Here is a 21,363-nt window from a genome sequence, read left to right on the forward strand (position 1 = left end):
AGAATGTCCACATGTGCTTTATTTCACCTCTGCATATATTCTCTATGTCCCAGCCCACCAAAGCTCATCCCAAAATTTTGTCCTGTTAAAACAAACCTTTATCTTAAGTAGCATAATTTCTACGATTTCCCTCAGGGGGAAAAAGAAAAAGAAGCTACTTACTACAAGAGTTATAACAGTACTCATTTTTATAAAACAGTATTATTTGAATCTGTATCACTCAATGATGTCTGACATTATTCCGGCCTTTGGAAAAATCACTACAAGAAAATGGAATAAATCTCTGAATGGACTTTGACTTTGTAAATATTCTTTCAAAACTGGTCAGATGTCTCTGCCCTCCTCTTAAATCACCACCCCACCCTCTACCCCATCCCCATATTTTTGCCAGTCAGTTGAGCTAACTGAAAAACAGGGAATTGTTTTTCAATCAGCCTTTAGACTAAATAATGTTTTGGTAACTAAATTCCAGGAAAATAGGCTTTGCAATTCTACACCATTCAATTACTTGCTGAACTGTTTTAGCTGAAACTAAGACCAGGAGGTCGTCTGTCGTTTCATAAATAAGTATCACACCTGCATGTTTTCACTTGAATTTCCAATGTAATCAAAAAAATTTAATTTAAAACTTTTCCATATCCATTTAGTAGATCATGATTAAGTAATGGAAGAGCATGAAGGTAAATGGATTTAAGTGAAAACAGTTAAAGGATTCTCCACCTGCTTTAGTTATGTTTTTAAAATTTTGTTCCTTCTCAGAAAAAAAAAAAAAAAAAATGAAATGCTATTTCCTTTATAGAACTTTAACATTTACAAAACTAACTATTTATCTGAAATTTTCAAGAGGGGCTTTTGACATTAAGTAAGTTTCTGAAACAGTGGTCACTAAATTGTAGTGAACTAGAATAACGAGTATTTCTATTGCCTGTCAATAATGTTTTCCCCTGAGCGTAAAGCTGCTGTTAGGCAATCCATTCAAAGTTGGAAATTTTCTTAATTCCATGTATTAACTTTTGTGGGGGTTTTTCAGCAAAGGACATAGGTTTCAATGAAACTAGTTCATTTATTAGTAAAACAGCCGCAATCACAAGTATCAAAACTCTACAACATACCTTCCAGCAAAAGCGCCAAGAGCAGCTGCGGAAAACTGTACGTGATAGGAAAATGTTTGTTTGGGCTTGACAACGAAAGACTTTTCGCCAAAAAGGGATGGATGGTCCAGCAGCACATTCATCTTGAGAACTTTATTGGTAGGATTAGTGATGGGAATATTAATTCCAACAGTATCCTAGAAAGAATAAAAACAACCCCAAATCACAAAAGTAATTATGAGTGATTACACGTATAAGATATTTCTCAAACAAGTGTTAAGGTGCTTACTCATTGTTTACACTTATGCAAACTTAGGCCGCACCTTTTTTTGATGTGTGAACTAACGCAAAAAAAAGCCAAGTTGCAGTAAGAAACATTTCAGACAACCTTCAAATTGTAAACTCTTTAATTCCATAAATACAGAAAAGTTCAAATCTTCCTGGCTGCTCTGCATTCTAACAGTCAACTTCATGTTCCACGATATGTCCAAGGCTTGCCCAAATACACTTTTCAAGCCCATCTGCTGTAATCCCAGGCAGGTAAAAACTCCAAGCTGCCTTTCAACAGCCAAGCACAGACAATTGGAAATATCCATTTCACAAGTTGGCAAATGATTAGGCTGAATTCCGCTGGATCTGTTCCCTTAATTTAAAAGTTACATCATAATACTTGACATTAAAACAACACCACCACAATAAATGTTCCCTGCCTTAGTCCTTTAGGCCATTTCCCTCACTAGTGATCTCCATATCTTTGTTTAAAGTCTAAGGGAAGGACCATCTTTCCTTGACCACCTGGAAAACCTCAAGACTATTAAAGATGTATAAAAGCTCCAGCTACTGTAATAAAACAGAGCCAAAATATGGCCTCATTAGATAAATATGGATATTTTACACATGGAACACCTTTAGGATGAGCAGGAGTTGGGCAGACAGCTCACTCTGCACAGATCCTACATTTCAGTAGAGTTCCCTTTGCTGTAAGGTTAGAAAGGGTGTAAATTCATCCTATGTGCCCTGTGTGTATTAATATCAACACACTTCATGAAACAAAGCACTTTGAATAGACCAGAAGGAATATACTTATGAAAGCAGCACACTGTGATAATCCAGAAGGCATACCTGCAGTTTAAAACACCTATGTTCTATTTATATATATTCATCCATAGAAAATACACAAAATCAAAAAATAAAGATACGTGTTTATTTCTCTGTACCTGTATTTGTGTCTATTCTTATTTTAGTCTCTTTCCTTTGCTCTCAACCAAGCAGTTTATTTCAAAATGAAAGTCGGTTTGGCTTTTTTTAACATATAGTGATTTTTTTCTCACAGCAAAATTACTCCACATACTTTTTTGTATAAAGTAAATAATTGAAGTTGCAATATGAAAGGAGAAAAATATAAAGTGCCTATTAAAATTAATAACACACTAAAAAAATGAATATGAAATACTTTTATGACCCCCACGCAGAGCTGCCTCACACTAATTTCAGCCTGTCTATGATTTGCTAAATTTCTATATATTTCCATTTATAGACAATGACTACTGGAATATACATAAAACACATTTAATGATCTACAGATGGCAAGGCTACACCAACAATTTAAATCATTTAACTGCTTGGCATCAGTAAAATGGGATTTAAATTTGCCATAAAATATTTTAAAGCTCAGATTAATAGTTTTTACTGGTGTAAACAAGTTTCTAAATCTATCTACCATTTTATTGCCAACGGCTTCGTAACAATTTTATAGTACAACATCTACATGCTGCGTTGAAGAAATGCTTTTACAGTAAAAAGGAAATATGGGACAGCTGATTTAGGAAAAAACAGCAACTATCAAAAAAATCTTTTTAATTTTGTACACAAAGGAAATTTTACATCGCCAGTATTATCATAAAACACTGTTCTCTTGCCAGTATAAAATGATTGCTTAAGATTATGTATTTCCCTGGAATTTCCCAGGAAATTCCAATTCTGGAATTGCCATATACATTTCAATGATCTGCTACTTCATAGATGGTAGTAAGAGCAGATGCATGTTTATCAGCAGAATGTGTAATTTTTTTTTTTTTTTTTTTTTTTAAACATTTCTAGGCCTTATTGGATTGTTATGGAGGCATAGAACCAGGATAAATAACAAAATGCCCATGCAATTGCTAAGAGTATTATTTTTCTTGAAAGTACCATTTTATCAGACAGAATGTGAAAGAGGAACATCACAGGCAATTTCCAAACACATTTATATTCATTAATTTAGTTCCACATTTCAGTGCTGAGTATTTTATAAACATTTTGACAGAAGAGAAATATAAAAGTTGAGAAAAAAAGAAAATTAATCTCTTTCCTCAAACATTTCTTATATCAAGGCTGCCAGTCGCCAAAATAGAGACACTTTTGTGCAATATGTCATGCTATTATTCCTTTAGAACTTTCAATTACCCACTTCTTGTTCAGTGCAGGTTATTTAAAATAATCTCACCAGAGGTAAAATTTAATAACATTAAATGTAAATATGAGATAACATTTATTCTCTATGGAAATTGAAAAAAAATTTGACTGCTAACACTCAATCCTACATTAATAGCCTGAGTCTATGCATAGGTATGCACTCTGTAAACCAGACTGTTTCAAAAGATGCTCACCATCATTTGATCACAATGATCATTTGTGATACCATATTTGTTTGCTGAAATATTTTCCTGACATATTTTATGCCAAAGACTTTCTCATCATTCCTTTCTCTATTTCCCTCTTCGAGCAACTGGATCTAATTTATTTAAGTCCATAATATGCAATTTTACTTTTATTAATGTATACACTGCACTGGACTATCAACTAATCCTCCTCTAAGTTCAAGAAGGTAATTTGCAGGAAAATGGACACATTCTACAACTACTGTGCGTAACAATTCTCTGTCTTCCCTCTTCAGTACTAATCTTCCTCTCACCATCAGCAGGTGTCAATAAAAGCAGTACCTGGCCAAAGTGTCTAAGAGACTGACTACAATTCTTATTCTTTAGGAGAATTGCTTTAGATTAAGATCCAGTTTGGTGAAGGAGATAGCATTCATTCCACATTGTTTGAAGCTTTTTCAATCCACAGACCTTGAGGTGAGAGCATTCGTATTTGCTCCTGAGTTTGGCAGGCTGTGGCTATAGAAGCAAATTTTCAGTTGAGTAAGCAGCAAGAAAGTTACATTTATAGGCCTGGTGAAATAACGCAGCAGAAATCATTCCCTTTGTAGGCCCTTGTCCAAATCGTGGTTCTCCTAGATGGACAAGTAACAAGTGCCTTATTTCTCTGTGCTGCTCCTGACAAACAGGAATATTGCTCACTCAAGGACTGAACTTGGAATGGCGGCAGTACTGTTGAAAAAATAGATCTTGGCCTTCTCTCTTCCATAGGCTCAAAATAATCAGAGCTTTCAACCTCCCCATCAGTGTCCATATGTCAGTAGTAGGAATTAGAGTCTCCTGCTGTATTCTCATTATTAACTCATTTCTGTTTCTTGGAACAAAAGAGGAACAAGTGAGCTGAGCAGCAGCAGTTGATGACAGAGTTTCAGGGCCATGCTGAACAGAGCTCAGCCCAGTTTTGAAAAACTACTTCTAGAAATCATTTCTGGCTCTTCAACTGCTTGCTGCAAAGTGCCTCCAAGTTACACCTCACCCCCTTTTCTACACACACACTCCCAACCCAGACATGCACGTTCACACTCAGCTGGGCCCTTCTGGCACTGATCATTCACACATGGAACTCCTGAGCTCCTCTGTCCTGAGTGGCTGAATCCTTCAGGCTTCCTATTCACTCCTAAGTCAGTGGAGACCTTTGTGAAGCAAACCATCTCCCTCACTGTACAAGCTCCCTTTTTGGTTTGTTTGTTTGTTTTCTCTCTGAGATGTAAATGAATTGCCAAGATAATGCTCTCCTTTCCATGTAGGGTTATGATGCTAGAGAACCACAGTACTGCTATTCTCTTGATACTGTATTTTCCCATTTTACTTGGCATATTTTGCCTTACAAAATATCAGCTTTCAAAAAGGCACCAACTGTTCATCAGCAGTGAAGTCTATCAGAACAACAAATTGAACTGCTTGAAATTTAGGGCTAAACACCTTAAGCAAATTATATATTTGTAAAACTTGCTTAGCAAGGAATCCATTCTTATTACCATTGCAGTACAGGAAATTAACTAGAAGGAAAAAATTGCACAGGACATTTAATATCAGAAACTAATAGGGCAGTGAGTTTCAGGTTTAAATTTACACATAAATTTACATAGAAAAACCACACCGAATTGAATTTCTTTTAGCTGAAATATGCATTAGTGCCTAAGTAATAATGCCCTGAAACAGAATACAGCAATGATTAGTTCATAAGTTATTACAATAATTTTAAGCTCTCTGACTAAAAATTACTACATTGTTAACCTCTTAATGGGACCTACCAAGCAAACAAACTGGGAAAATAATGCTTTGCAAGAGAAGATTACAAAAAACATTTTTCTGAAATGGAAGGAAAGGAAGAGACTGAAAAAGCATTACATTTTATGACTGAATCTATCTATAATGTCCTCAGCTCCACCGAAAGATACCACAACCCACACCAAACTGACATTACAATAATTTATACACATATAGGAAAACTAATGAACAGAATAATATGTACATACTTGGATTTCCATCCAAAGACAAAAGATAGATAGAAAAGTAAAATAGAGAGTAAAGATAGATAAAAAAGTTGTATCAAAGATGACTTGAATGCTAAGTGAAGTGTTATTTTAAGATAATTATAAAGAGCATACCTGACAAGGGGATACAGACTGACTCAAAGTAAAATTAACCTCCCAAATTCCCACAACTGAGAAAGTAATAACTATGCTCACATTTAATGAATACTTTTTTGAATTTGAAATCAAGGGCACCTCTGCCTCCATGGAGACTGAAGCTCAATAACTCTCCATACTCCTGAGATCACAGGGAGATTTCCTTCTCAGATCCAGCAGCGTTAGAAGGAGATATCAATTACGGCTACTTTTTGCCAATGTCTACACTGGAGATTGGCACTTCCAGGGATCAGCTCAGTTGCCTAAATCACTTCATACAGTAACATGGCTTATCAAAGCTCAGTTTGGCTTGACAGCCATACAAAAAATGTAGAAGTCAATCTTTTCCATTACCAGAATCAACGGGGAAGGAGATCATAGCATCATAGAATTGTTTGGGTTGGAAGAGACCTTAAAGATCATCTCGTTCTATGGGCAGGGACACCTTCCACCAGACCAGATTGCTCAGAGCTCCATCCAGCCTGGCCTTGAACAATTCCAGTGATGGGGCATCCTCAGCTTCTCCAGGGAACCAGGGCCTCACTACACCACAGTAAGAAACTTCCCCCTAACATCCAATCTAAATCTACTCTCTGTCACTTTGAGGCCATTCTCCCTTGCCCTGTCACTGCACGCTCTTCTAGAAAGTTTCTCTCTGTTTTTCCTTGTCAGCTCTCTTCAGGTACTGGAAGGCCACAATTAGGCCACCCTGCAGCTTCTCTTCTCCAGGCTGAACCATCCCAATTCTCTCAGCTTTTCCTCATAGCAGAGATGCTCCCTCTAATCATCCTGGTGGCCTCCTCTGGGCCCATCCCCAGAGGTTGACATCCTTGCTGTGCTGGGGACCCCAGAGCTGGATGTGGCACTGCAGGTGGGGTCTCGCCAGAGCAGAGCAGAGGGGCAGAATCCCCTCCCTCACCTGCTGCCCACACTGCTGTTGATGCAGCCAAGGACAACTTTGGCTTTCTGGCCTGCAGAAAGATGGGCTGCTCCTGATATCTGACACTGAATTAATGTAACAAAGGACCAAATTATTCTTCAGAGGATTTTACAGGAAAATCATTTACACCTACTTTGTCATCAACATTTTTGGAAAGTATGACTCAGCAAGTGACAGATTTCAATACAGCTCCTATTCATCATTTTTATGGGTCACTTTGTGGTGCAGATGCATGCACACAATACATGAGGTGCCAATGATGGAAAAGAGTTTGAATCAAATCAATAGATGTTTTTACACTCCTTGGGTGATAGAACTATTTTGGTTGATGTAAATCCAGGCTGCATCTCTCAAAAACAGACATTTCTCTTTTTTTTTTTTTTTTTTTTTTTTTTTTTTTATTTTCCAGATTGTTCTTTCTCCTTCAGAGACTGTCATATCCATAACAGCAGAACAAAATACTTAAGGTCAGTATCACTCAATAAAAAGCACTAGAAAGTGCAACATTTCCAATGTTCTTGAGTAATGAAGTCAAGAGAGATATCAGTTACTACTGCATTTTCAAAGTCAGTTATGTCTCATGGAGTTGTAATATGCAAACACTTCTGCAAGCATGTCATCACACTGAGATACCTGCCCCAAATGAGCCGCAAAATAGAGACAATCAGCATTTGTGACCCTTCCTTTCAAGGAAGTTAAGGAGATGCAAAATTTAGGATATTTTCAATTTCCAAATAGCTTCTGATATATGAGGTAGACAGTTTGAAAAGCCTGTATCTTTCAATCATTTCTCTCTGATCTAGACTAAATCTTACTCTCAGAGATCTTTTTGAATTTAATTCAGATTAAGTGTTTAAGTAAATGGGTGTCATCCCCTTATTTACCACAGAACTGCTCTGTTATCCCTGGACTCTGAATGTGTACAGCACTTCAATGTTTAGTTTCTGAACTAATTGTATCTGCCCATATAATGCTACAACACGTAGCTGTAATTATTTTCTGCTGGTCTCACCGATTTGTTTTCAAGTGCTACATAAAGTCCAAATAATGCCATAAATTCACAAATCCAATAGACTAGAACATACTTTGGAAAGCTTGGTGAGTGCTGATGATTTGTGCATATTTATAAAGAAGTCAGTTACTGAAACCACATAATTACTTCCAGGAATTTACTCTAATCTAATTAGGCTATTATTTTAATACTGGATTAATATTTTGATAAAGCTGTCCTGGATTAAAAATTTGATGTGATGAGGTTAGAAATCTCCATCTGACATGCAACTACAAACATGACAAAGTCTATGTCAGTGAAATGCTGAATATTAGTTTTCTCAGAACTGACCAGGAAATGGCCAGCACTGCCCATGTTCCAGTGCTTCAAAGACTTTCAGAAATACTTGGTAAAAACAAATTTACAACCACCTATCAGAACCCAAAGTTAGAATAGCAGCAGGACTAATTATTGCACTATTTCCACCAACTTTAAAGACTCCTGCGAAATTTGGAAGCAAATATTCTACTATGTGCCTCTACTCACAGGTCACGGTGGTATGATCTCACTAAAAGTACTTCTTTAAAAGTAGTAACCAATTGCAATAATGTCATTTTATTGATTTTTATGACCATACTAATGAGGTAATTTACCTCTCAGCTATACCCCCTACCATCAAGTTACTCAATCAGTGGAGGTAAAATGCTAATTATTTTGACTGTCTTAGATCTTGCACCTACTGTGGCTCTCTCATTCTGTAGGTCTAAATATAGATTTTTAAGGAAGAATTTCTTCACAATTTAAATTACTGATATCATAATTATTACTGGGAAAAACATGCAGAGGTAGAGTGAATTCTAACAGAAAGTTGAAATTGTCAGGGTTTCTGCTGAGAAAAACTTTTTCTCCTGAATTTTCTACGAGTAAAATTCCTCTGATAAAATCTTTCTCTCTTAGATTCTAGGCACTTGGGTTGTTTAAATCCGACCTTTATTTTTGGCATATCTCTGCAGTCTCAGGAGCCAGACAGTGTTATAATATGAAGAGAACTTAAATGTTCATATTTTTTCTGAAAACAGAATTATATATAAATCAAAAGGAACAATCTCTGTAAGGATTATCTCATTCTTTTCCTTACTATGCCTCATAAGATCAGATAGACTTTGAAACCAGCCTTATTGCTAGCTGTTGGTCCAGGAAAAGTTAACTTTTAAGCCCTTGAGGTTTGCTCACAGATTACTGTATCATATGAAACAATAAATGCTGCATTTATATTGACTTCTGTGTGTGACATGCTAGCGGTATCTGCAGTCTGTCCCGCAGCAGTTACTCTACAAAATTCCTTTAGCAGTTACTCTACAAAACTAATGTAAGCTCTCTACATTGCAGTGTTTATTAATAACATTAGCATCTATACATTATTTTTTTAATTGATGGTATCTCTTTCTAGAACCTCTTGAAAAGCAAAAATTAGAGCAGTCTGAACTGAGGCCCACACTTGCATTTCCCTGGGTCTGTGCAGTCCGACTACTTCTGCTGTCAATAAGAAAGAAGCCTCTCTGTCTGTATGGGGAAGATGTTGAAGAAAGTGTTTATAAGATAATCAAGAATCCATGAATCATGGAGTGAGAGTGTAAAGCCCTTAAAATACTGATTTCTCCACATTTCTGTCTGCTCAGTTTTGACCACCAGGCAGATCACCTTGTAAGGGAAAGAATTGCTACTACAATTACTTGAAATATACTTTTCTTTTGGCATATCCACATATTTGGACATGAGCCATCCTTTAACTTTTATACAGTAAAAGCTATCTCCTGAGGTTTCAACTTCAAACCTTGGGTAAGTATCAATGAAGTGCTTGTCAATTGTTATATTCATCCTAAGTCACATTTTGTTCTGTAGGGCTCACACAGAACAGATCTGTTGCATTAATTTTTCTAGACTGCCAAAACCAAGAAGATGTGAAGGCTGGAACCAGTAATGGGGATACCCTGCCCCCACTTAGATCTGCATGTAAACAGCAACCCTGTGCCAGTGCCCTGTTAAAAGCACTAGGAAGGGCTCAGCAGCAGTGTGTGAGTGGCCTGGGAGCCTTCACAAACAGCAACAGCAGCACAAGTTTCAACTCACAAGAACAAATCTTTTGGAAGTGTGGGTGGGAAGTGTTTCAGAGATACATTACCAACTCTGGGGTACCCGTGGTTCTAAAGGACTTGAGAGAGAGAGAGAGGAAAAGACAGATTTGGCAGAGAAAAGACAAAACTATTGTCACCTCACTTAATGTGGAAACCAAAGAGAATCCCTTGCAGGCTTTGGTTTATTAAAGCAGAAACTAATAATTCACTGTTCAAAACAGACCTTCCCCTCCGGCTTATCTCCTGCTGTACAGATCCTGCTTGGAGCTCACATATTAGATATTTCCTCTCAAGACAGAAAATACTTTTTTTCAAGTGTATGGATTAAAAAGTGTCTTGACACAGTGAACCAGTGATATTCACTTAGAATTTTCTCCATAAAATAGGCAACTGCTAATGAGTAAGTGCTTAAAGCAATACCTAACAGCCTTGTAGACAGTTTACAACAAAATTTAAGAATCACCTTCTTTCTCGACCTCTACATTCAATCTGAATAAATCCATTAGAATATTTGCAAGGCAAAGTAACTATTGCAGTTAACTTTTCTAAACAATTTGAGATAATGGACCTGAATTTATCAGCCTAAGTTAAATTAACAGTATTACGCCTCTGTAATACTGCTACAAATTGAGAAATAAAAGTAAACACCAAAGTAAAATACAGTAACAAAAGCTTTAATTGTAAACTGTCACAATGTTTTCAATGGTTGAAAATATTAATAATTATCAATTGATAAAATTAAAAATATGGTTGTTTTCTCTGCATTTAGAACTAAAAATATGTACCAGTGTACAAACAATTCATAATGACTGAAAGTGTTATTTAATTATGGAATAATGAACATTAAATAAATTTTAAATTGACTTGAAACTTCCTGCTTTCACAGATGGTTTCTCTGAACTGTTAAAATTCTTTTAAAATTATCCTTTCTAAATCCCAGAGAAATATATAAATGATTACTGAGTAAATATTCACTATCTCCTTCCACGTGAAATGAGCAGTGTTAATTTTTACTCCCCACTTCTCTCAAACAGCTTTAGCTGTAATTTGTTCAGTAGAAATATTTGCTGCAGGGAATCAATTTTATGGCCTTCAGGTTAGTTATTTTTATACAAATAGATCTGCATTTTCAGCTAAGGTAGTGTCTGCAATCACTGAGAATTCAGTTTTTCTTTAGTCTTCTAAGATTCCAGTTAGAATGATTTTCATTTCCCTTTACACCAGGAATTCAAATCAAGCAGCAAATTCATTTTTAGAAGGCTGGAGAAAAGTCTTCAGACAGTACCAGACACTGGGCCCTCCTTCCTACTGAGGGTGATGACTAAAGCAAGTGTGAGAGATTGTCACATTTACACAGTCATTCCTTATTCTGATTTAAACAGAAGAGGAAAAATCTCAATTACTTTTTCAATAGGCCAAACCATCTAAAATTGGTAGGGCTGTAGACTAAAGTAAAATCCAGTAAAACTGTATAACTTAAACCAAGTAACTACTGAGTTAATGGCATTTTTCAAACTTCAACACAACACCTGTTTTCAAATCAAATCCCTACTCAACTACTGTGTACTTACTTGAAGTTCCTGACTCAGGTGTTATGAATATTTGTTTGTGTGGATTAACTCGTCGCTCATTGTAATGATCTAGTTTAATTATCACTGGCTGTTTCAGAAGTTGTGCATACTGTCCATAGAAAGCCAGCAGAAAAGAACAACTAGCTGCCCTAACTCATATTCTAGAGATGCAGGAAAAAAATGTATTTGATATAATATTATTTTATTTCAATAAAAATATTTAATGTATTTGATATTATAAAAAAATATTTGAATTTCACTCCAGATTTTTTAAATTGTATTCTGACCATGGGAACACAACAATACTATTGTGGATGAGAAGGGATATTTGTACATTTTGCGGTAGCAGTAGTACCCCTGCCAAAACCGTCTTAAAGACAGAGCTTTCTGTTATACAGATGGACAACCTTCATAGGAATTGAATAAATAATAAAGATCCCTTTCTCCTATTCCTTTATCTTACACAAGAAAAACAGATTTTTCACTAAGTCACATTAATCACTGAGGGGGAAAACAGTGCAGTAGCACCAGTTTTCTTGGCAGCTCTGAAAAATTGCAGGACAGGTTTAAAGGTTAGACTTCTGCAGAAAAAAATCACAGAAGGCCACTTTTAAGAGCCTCCAAACACAGTTGGAAAATTTGTTCTTAACTACATCTTTTGGAGAAATTCTCACTGCTCTCTTTCATGTTCCTCTCACGGTTATTTATTTATTAAAAAAAAAAAAATTACAAACAAAAACCAAACCAAAACCACCACAGAAAACAAAACAAACCAAACCAAAACCACAAAAACAAAAACCATCAAAAAACCAGAAACCAAACAGAAACATAAAACTCCCCCCACCCAACTCTAAGAGTGCACATACAATCATGTTTTGTCTTGAGCCAAAAGTCTAGCATAAGTTCCTAGCATTGATAGAATGACAGGGAACAGAGTTCAAATATTACATTTTCCTTTCAACAATGTTACTTTACTACCTAGTTCAATCTGTACTCCATGCCATCAGTGAGCAAATTTTTCTTAAAAAGAACTTTTTCCATGGACTTGCTGTGTTTAATGGTTGAGAAAAAACCCGCTTGTTTCGATTGCTAAGCTCCAGGCGAGCAACAGCAGTTAGGGACACAGGGAGTTGTTAGTTTTGTTATTCGGGGCCATTCTCTTTCCTCACATAACAGTTATTTTTCATAGATATGACCACTTGTCCAGATGAAGCATCCCCTCTAATTGCCTGCTTTAGATCTAAAGATCTAACCTCACGTTTTTGTTCCATGGCAGTTAGTGACAGCTCAGAAGTTATTTTGTGATCTACATTAGCTCTCAGCTCTTATAGCAAAGAACTAATTATTCATCTGTAGGGAAAAGAGGAGCGGCTTGGCAGCTAATATTTAGCTTTGCTAAATATTTATCAAAAAAAAAAAAACCAAACCACACTCGCATTTTTATACTTTTAATAATTTTCATTTTTTTTTAATGAGCTATATAAATATGCTCTGGTCTGAATTATTTGCCAAACTGCTTTTAATTTGAGTGATTAATAACTGCTACCTTCTCAAATTTGTTTTTCCTCCCACCAACCATGTTGCCATGGTTCTTTTACTTTTTATACTACCAATTGTCATGAAGGCATATGATAGAAATAAAAAAATCCTAGGGCATGATTCATAACTTCAGGTTACTCAATTTCTGAGAACATGATCCAAGTATCAGCCATAAAACAACATTCACACTACAGTTTTGCTTAGTATTTATGAAAAACTAATGTACCACAGCTGACAGTGTGTCACAGTCTTCAACTGCCAAGTTGCATAATTACAAAACATTCTTAATTATATGTTTAACTTTTAAATAAATAATGAAAAACTAAATAAGGGAGACAGTGACACATAATTTAGATTCTAAGCTGGTTCTGCTTCAAGTCTAGTAGGCTTGTAACAACATCTCTGCATTATATCAGAACTGACATAATGCAGTTACCACAAAATACAAACTCCTGCTGGAATGAACATGATGCAGTGTTTTTTGACAGGATGGGTTACAAAGATTTGGGTGCTGTGATGTGTCCATATCAGCTGGCAGTGAGACACAGAAGGAGGAGACACAGAGCAAAGCAGTGTGAGGACTCAGCCTCCACACCGTGTAGTGCCCATCAATGTTTTGCTTATGAGTGGTTCTGCTTTGCTGCCATGAAGTTAAAACATCCATCAGTGGTTGAAGAACATCAGCCATGGTTGAAGAACATTAGATGAACACGAGGAAGATATTCTCCAGTTAAATTACACCCAAAACACACGGATTTCATCCACTCCAGGACTGCTGTGTGATTCAGATGAAGGATCAGTGAGTGGAGGCAATCAGGAGAGACAGCCTAAAACCACCCTATTTCTATGCACTGAGAGTTTAACACCGATCCATATTTTCTTGTGAGTTCCCTTCAAGTAATTAAACAGAAGAAGGAAAGGTGCTGGACAGAGGCATGGCAAGGGGAAAATTAACACATATTTTCTGAGATTTCTTACCGTTTTGCCTCTCTGTAAAACTTAGGAAAGCTGACCTGAAAGAGACTGGACAGAGCTGGAGAATAAAGTTGGTATTTATTGAAAGGCTTCCAGGATACACCTTGGGCAGGACAGGAGCCTGACCAGGGCTACACCCAAGGTGGACAAAGAATGGTCACGAAATGGATGACCAGTCATGAGGTCTTACATTTGGTCCATTTTCACATTGGGGTTTAATTGTGCAGTTACAGTTTCAGGTTGTGAGGTCCCCTACTTCTTGTTTTCTCTCTTCAGTCCACCGTTGTTTCTGCTGTTGGGCTGAAAGTTGTCCTCGGTCCTCAGCAGGAAAAGGATTTGTTTTTTCTACCTACTCTGTGAAGAGAGCTTACTGGCACTTAATGTGAGGCTCACAACTACACCCCTAAGCCGCACAGAATCTGAAAATATGAAAGCTTAAGGCATCAAAACAACTGTAGGTTTAAAACAGAACGCCGTCTCCCATTGATGAGATCTACTTCTGCAGTCTCCAAATCATGATTCCCAGGTTCTAAAGATCTGCCAAGGCTTTTGTGGGGAACTATTCCATGAGCCAATAAATTCTATGAGAAGAAACACATCACAGAGTTGGCAAAGGTGAAAATTCTGATCTACAACTTACAAATCCATTAGAAGGCAAAATAATTTCTGTATGAGATGAGTTTGAGGAGTATCACAGAATTGTTTGGGTTGGACAGAACATAAAAGACCATCTCATTCCAACCCCCCTGCCATGGGCAGGGATATCTTTCACCAGACCAGGTTGCTCAAAACCCCATCCTGCCTGTCCTTGGACACTTCCAGGGATGGGGCAGCCACAGCTTCTTTGGGCAACCTGTGCCAGGGCCTCGCCACTCTCACAGCAAAGAATCTTTTATGACATTTGATCTAAACCTACTCTCTCTCTGTTTACAGTCATTACTCCTTGACTAACCACTACATGCTCTTGCCATCAGTCCCTCTCCAGCTCTCTTGTATCTCCCATTGAGTAATGGAAGGCTGCTCGAGCCCCAATGCTCTCTATCCTCACTGGGGAGGTGCTCCAGCCCTTGGATCATCTTCACGGCCTCTTGTGGACTCCCTCTGTTCATATTCTTCCTATTTTGGGGACCCCGGAGCTGGACTCAGCACTGCAGGTGGCGCAGAATCCCCTCCCTGGACCTGCTGCCCACACTGCTCTTGATGCAGCCCAGGACACGTTTGGCTTTGTGGGCTGCTAACACTAACAGCTGGGTCTCATGCATCGACACCCCCAAGTCCTTCTCCTCACAGCAGCACTCAACCCATTATCACACCTGGATTTGTGTTTGCCATTGTCCTGAGCCAGGTGCAAGACCTTGCTCTTGGCCTTTTGAACTCGATGAGGCTTGTACAGGCAATTCTTAGAATTCATAATGAATTTGAAAAGCTGTCAGCTGCTAATGAACAACAGTCTGATCTAGCCTGTGCTATCTAGATGTCACAAACAGAATAAAACCCACAGAATGATCCAAAGATATTTCAGAATTTTTTAAAAGTAAAAATATACATTTGAAAATACATTTCTGCAGTCTATACCATCCCCACTCTTATATTCTTTCTTTGCTTTTGTGATTTATTAGACTGCCACAGGCTGGTCTAGACAAGAAAAAATTAAATAGAAATATGTTAATACTTTCATAAGAGAAAAATGAATAAATTCCTGGGCAGACTGTGATCACAGAGCATACTTTCTCCCTTTTTCCCTGAACTACTTTTCAGCTGATCTCTTTTAACAGAGTTGATGATCTTTGTCAGGGTGAAATGCAACGTGAAATCTGCACTGGTGGAAGGAAACCCAAAGCTGACAAGTGTCCAACATCACTGTCCCTTACATCATGCAGTTCAAAACACAACGATTTTCTAAAATGATAGAACAGAAATGATGCCTCAGGAGAGTGCTATGGAAATGCTTCTACATGTACCAGAATTGATGGAGTATTTAATGACTGTGGGGAAATTGATGGAATATTTAATAACTGAAATTCAGAGGATAGTGAAAAAAGACAAATATTCTTAAAATTTAGATTGGTTTCTTTCCTTATGACAAAAATGGCAAAAAAGGAGTTTGAATCTGGGCAGTGACTGATGAAGCTGCAAGGTAAAGTTGGAGGTGTTGATTATAAACAGCACTAGGACTGACTGGGTTATTTCACTATTACCAACACTTGATAATATGCCTCCTCTGAAATACAGGTTTATCCTTGACACACCTGTAAGGGTTCCCCTGTGTACAAAGGTTTAGGAATCCTTCACAGCTGGAATGTATCCTTAACAACGTTTCCAGGCTTCACTAATTATCTGTTTCCTCTTAACACACACAGAACGTAGAAAATAAACCTGCAGCTGGATGCTCTCTCTCCATTTCAGTAGGGTTACTCTTATTTCTGCAATGGTTGAGCTCTGGATTTTAGAGCATTCAGGGCTTGGATTAGAAAGAATATCCAGATCAGCAGGCTATAGGCTTTAAAAAAATCATTCTTTTTAAATGAAAATCAGAAATCATGTACCAATCTGTCCAAGCTGGAAAAAAATCCAGCCAAACATGAAAACACCCAGACTTCCCCCCTTAACCCAAAAAGACAAACCACCACTACCACCCAACAAACCAACAAACCACAACAACAAAAACAAAACAAAACAAAACCAGATACCTCCAAAACCTGGAGAGGAAAATGAGAAATAAATTTATCTTCAAGAACTTTAACTGAACACTGAGAAAATAGACTGTCAGCCATTCCTTACTTGGAAACAGAAGCATGTGGAATTGTCACAAAGAAAGTTAAAATCAGTATTTTATTCTGCTACTTGCAAAGTAATGTCATCAAGCATTTATCCAACACAGAAGATACCATGACTACTTGGTCAAAGGGAGAAAAAGTGAGAAGTGAAACTGCTTCTCTGTCCCAAAACCTCTAAACCTAACAGTATTAAGCAGTATTCACACTATTAAGAGCCAAGTTTGTAGGAATTTTTCCATTTTTACTATAATTTTCCTCATAGAAAAAAAGTGAAAAACACACAGTAAATGAGATTACATTATTTTTCTTATTCAAATTCTGCATTGACCTTTAAGGCATTGCATCATAACAAACAACTTCTGATGGGCATTCTATTGACCACATGGAGCAAAAAAATTGAATCTAATTTGATTTAGATACAGTTGTGCCTCAAATTGGAGGAACTACTGTGCTTCTATGTAAAAATTAGGAAGAAACTATTATATTTTAAATTAAAACAGCTATTTCCTTTACTTCCTTGAATTTATGGGTCAAATCTTAGGTCTTCACTGCAATCTATTTTGTAGAATCATAGTATATGCTGAGTTGGAAGGGACCCATGAGAAACACTGAGTTCAACTCCTGGCCCTGCACTCGTCACCCCATGTGCCCGAGAGCACTGTCCAAACACTTCCTGAATTCTGTCAGGCTGGCGCTGTGACCACTGCCCTGGAGAGCCCGTGTCAGTGCCCAACCAGCAACCCACACTGTCTGCTGAAGAATAAGGACTACAATAGGATTTGACTCTAAATTTCCAGCTAGGTAACTTCTTCTATTCAAACAAGGGTATTTCTTTTATGATATACAGTGATTAAAATAAATCAAATTAGACTAGAGCTTAGAATTAATAACTTTTAAAATATGGCTTTCAATATAGACTTATTCAATACTTTTATTTCCATAAACACCTTAGTCATAATCTGGTTAACAGCGAAGTACAAGCTTAAATTATTTCAGCTTTAACAGGTCAAAAGCATTTTAACAAAATTTGGGCAGCATAAAACTGGGCTTGATTCAATTGATTTAATTAATCAGTCTCCACTTTGAACTTGAATTTCAGGTTGAGAGAAAAAAACATCCAAAAATGATGAGTAGTGAGATGGGTCTCAACAATGTAGAAATGCAAATTTAAAATATTTTATTAAAAACTTGAGTTAAACCAAATTATCTCTAAGTCTTTCAGATACATATCTGCAGATATGCTTTGATATTGAAATTTATCACCTTAGGGATGTTCAGACATGGATGTAACAAAGCAAACTAAAGGTAAATGTAACTGGAAAATCCTGTGTTGTTGCAATTCAAGATCACTAATCTAATCAGAATTAAGCATTATGCCAAATAGAGATGAAAGCATAATGCAATAATACTTAGTGCAGAAAATTCTGAGCAAATAAATGAGGATGGCAGCACAATGCATGAGTTGGGGGTGGGGGCAGTACAGACCTAAATGTGGTATTTCCTTTTAGCTGATTTTATGCACTGAAAACAGAAGAGAGCAGCTCTATGCTGACACCAAGATGTGAGCTACAGACAATTGTATGGTGCTGCCAGGTAGAACTTCTTTATTCAGAATTCTCTGCACTCTTCAACAGAGGAGCAGCATCAACTGGTGGCCAGCGCCTCAGGCCATCCATCAGGGTCAGAACTTGCAGAGTCAGAAACTCAGCCTGAATCCTGACCCTCCGACCTCTCCTTTCCATGTGGTGGGAGCTGTCACCCTGGCACAGGCATTGCATTTCAGACAGATGCCCATGTATGAAGTACAAAAGGTTGAGTCAACCTAAAGCATTTCCAAACCTCAAATGCAAAACTGGAATCTGCAAGGAAATATACTCATCAACTATAACAGGATATGTGGCAAGATGATCCCACGCTGTCCACTGCTCCTGAGGTGCCCCCCAGCCCTCATCTCCCTGGGCCCTCCCTCACTGCCTGCAGGCTGGTGGTCACCGTAGCCACCATCAAGAACAGCAAGATGCTACACCTGGCTCATTTAACATCTCCATCCTGCCAACTTCCCCTCTGCTGTAGCCAGTTTTGGATGTTTCAGAAGTCTGAAAACTTCTGTAAGACAGAACAGTACTTCTGACATGCTGAGGATAAATTTGTATTGCATTTGATGATGAGATTCAGCTATAACTACCATGGAAAAGCAGTGTTATTAGTATTTTAAATTAAATGTTGCTAATCCTCTTTGTTCCAAGGGCCAAGAAGGAAGAAGTCTCTAAGGTCAAAAAGAGATCAATGCATTCATTAAATCTGACTCACTGATGTAGAAGATGTACCAGGTGTCTATGCTTTTTAAATATTTTTCAGCTTTTGAAGCAATTACAAGTTCTCACCTTCACAAGATTCTCTCTACAGTTTTCACTAGTAACAACTTCCAATGTTTTATTGTTCTCGTTACTGGGACATTCCATGCAAGATTAAATAATTCTCAGATATAAATTTTTGGCTGTTAGCTCTTGATGCATGTTGGTCAGGCAAACAGACATCATCACTAAATATTCTTTAGCGAATGATCACATTTCTCCTCCATTTTTTCTTTGGCAAACTAAGTTGATAGAGCTATTTAACGTTCATATGACAAGGCTTGCTCTTCCAGGCCCCCATGCTTCTAGGAGATTTCTTTGATTTGCTTCTAGGAGATTTCTCTGATTTTCTTCCAGTATTTCAAAACCATTTTTAACTTTCAAAAACCAGATGTGTGCACATTCTAAATAACAGTACCACCAGCATTATTTGCTTTCTGTTCATGTCTGACCATTGTTCAGCAGTCAAGGACTGTATTGGCTCTCTTTGCTGGTGTCACACTGACAGTGCTACTGAGACATTAGCTACGATAATCCCATTCCCTTATATTAGAGTCAGAAAGTTCTCACACTCCAAAATTAAGTGCCTGGCATATAACCAGTATATTCAGCAATCACAGTTCCATAATAGTAACCACACTACCATTTGGTAGTCAGAACTTTTCATGTCATCTTCCAAACTCATCAGTAATAATAATAAAAAAATTACATTTTCCATAGAGATCTGAAGAGGCCTAGCTACTTCTTTACCTCCTTTATCTTCCTTTAAAGGAACTATCCAAATTTTAAGATAAGTAATTTCAGTGCCCTGAACATCGCAGAAGTATTTTGTACTTTAATATTTTTTTTTCAAATTTTCACATTGAATTTGATTACAGTTTACAGGAAGAGTTCAAATGCACCCTGGGAGTTTCTCATACAATAGAAGTCAATAATGTACTTCAAATCTAGCCTTCCCTTTTAGGACTTCAGAGAAATTTCAGATCAGAAAATGATACAAGGCAATGCATGATCCTGTGGGACAAAAACCTACACTACTCTTTTCAAGGTCCCAAATCACTAACTCTTTTAGTCCTGTTTTTATGTTTCTGACTAGCACCAGACATCTCCCAGCATACTCATCCAACCCTTTGAAAGCATCATTATCTTTCTTTTCCCTACAGAAGTTCACAGTCAGGACACTGAACTTCAAGCAAAGAAGAGCAAACCTGAAGTCATACATGAGCAATGATATTTCAATATTTTCAGAAGTGCTTACTGGTTTGTATTTCTTTCCCCCCATTTGAACACATGTAAAACCAGCTGAGGGGATTCCTCTCCCTTCCCAGCATCCGTGACTGGAAGAAGTATTCCCCTAGCACTTCTGTCACATATTTTTATTTGCAAAAATTTTCCTGCAGAAAAATACCACACCAGTCATTTCTACTCATATAACCTGTTACCAGCACCTCTTATTACAAAGCATGGAGAAAGCAGGATGTCTAGATGATAAAGCAAAAATCCATTTACAGAAGTTAGGAGAAATATTAGCTCTGAAAACAAACACCTTACAAATGATAATTCAAAGACAAATAAAATTACAAATCAGTGGGAAACAAACCCACTATTTATTAAGCAAACATATTAAAAATGTATTTACTCTTCACGTAGTTAAGTGATTTAAAGCACACTTATTTAATATGATGCAATTATTCTTTTAGTATGACTAATATAATTTTTTTAAGAGTGACAGTACGTATTCATCTAGTAATACAAACATGATTAAATACATCCCAATGATTAAAGAAATTTAAATGACAATAATAATATGGCATGCATGAAGAAGCAAAGTACCAAAAGAGCCATATTCTGTTGTGGACAAGAGATAAACTGAAGTTTTTTTAGAATGCAGGCTTATTTGAGATCCAAAATTAAAAGCAGATGTCAGTAGAATAAAAGTGCAATTTTTCCAAAAGGATAAAGAACATACTTTTATTCAAGCATTTGTTTTTGTTCATATCACTGAGCTTAAATGAGATCTTAATAAGTATTGAATTTTATTACTCAAAAAATGATTGTGTGGTCACTTAATAAAATTGGTTAATCCTCTGTGAGAGCAGCCAGAACAACAATAAAAATTAATTTTTTCTTCTAAATGCAGCAGAACAAAATTAGACATT

At 37.0% G+C, this 21,363-nt stretch overlaps 1 protein-coding gene across 1 annotated transcript in view; it reads right to left on the reverse strand.

The window, feature by feature from the left end:
• Nucleotides 1-21,363, reverse strand: part of CFAP47 (cilia and flagella associated protein 47) — a 267,594-nt gene that overhangs the window by 83,326 nt on the left and 162,905 nt on the right. The window contains exon 52 of the mRNA XM_040055880.1: nucleotides 1,113-1,288. Coding sequence (XP_039911814.1) covers nucleotides 1,113-1,288 — 176 coding nt within the window. The remainder of the gene's footprint in view (nucleotides 1-1,112; nucleotides 1,289-21,363) is intronic.

This window comes from Hirundo rustica, chromosome 2, assembly GCF_015227805.2.
Source record: "Hirundo rustica isolate bHirRus1 chromosome 2, bHirRus1.pri.v3, whole genome shotgun sequence".
Lineage (NCBI taxonomy): Eukaryota > Metazoa > Chordata > Aves > Passeriformes > Hirundinidae > Hirundo > Hirundo rustica.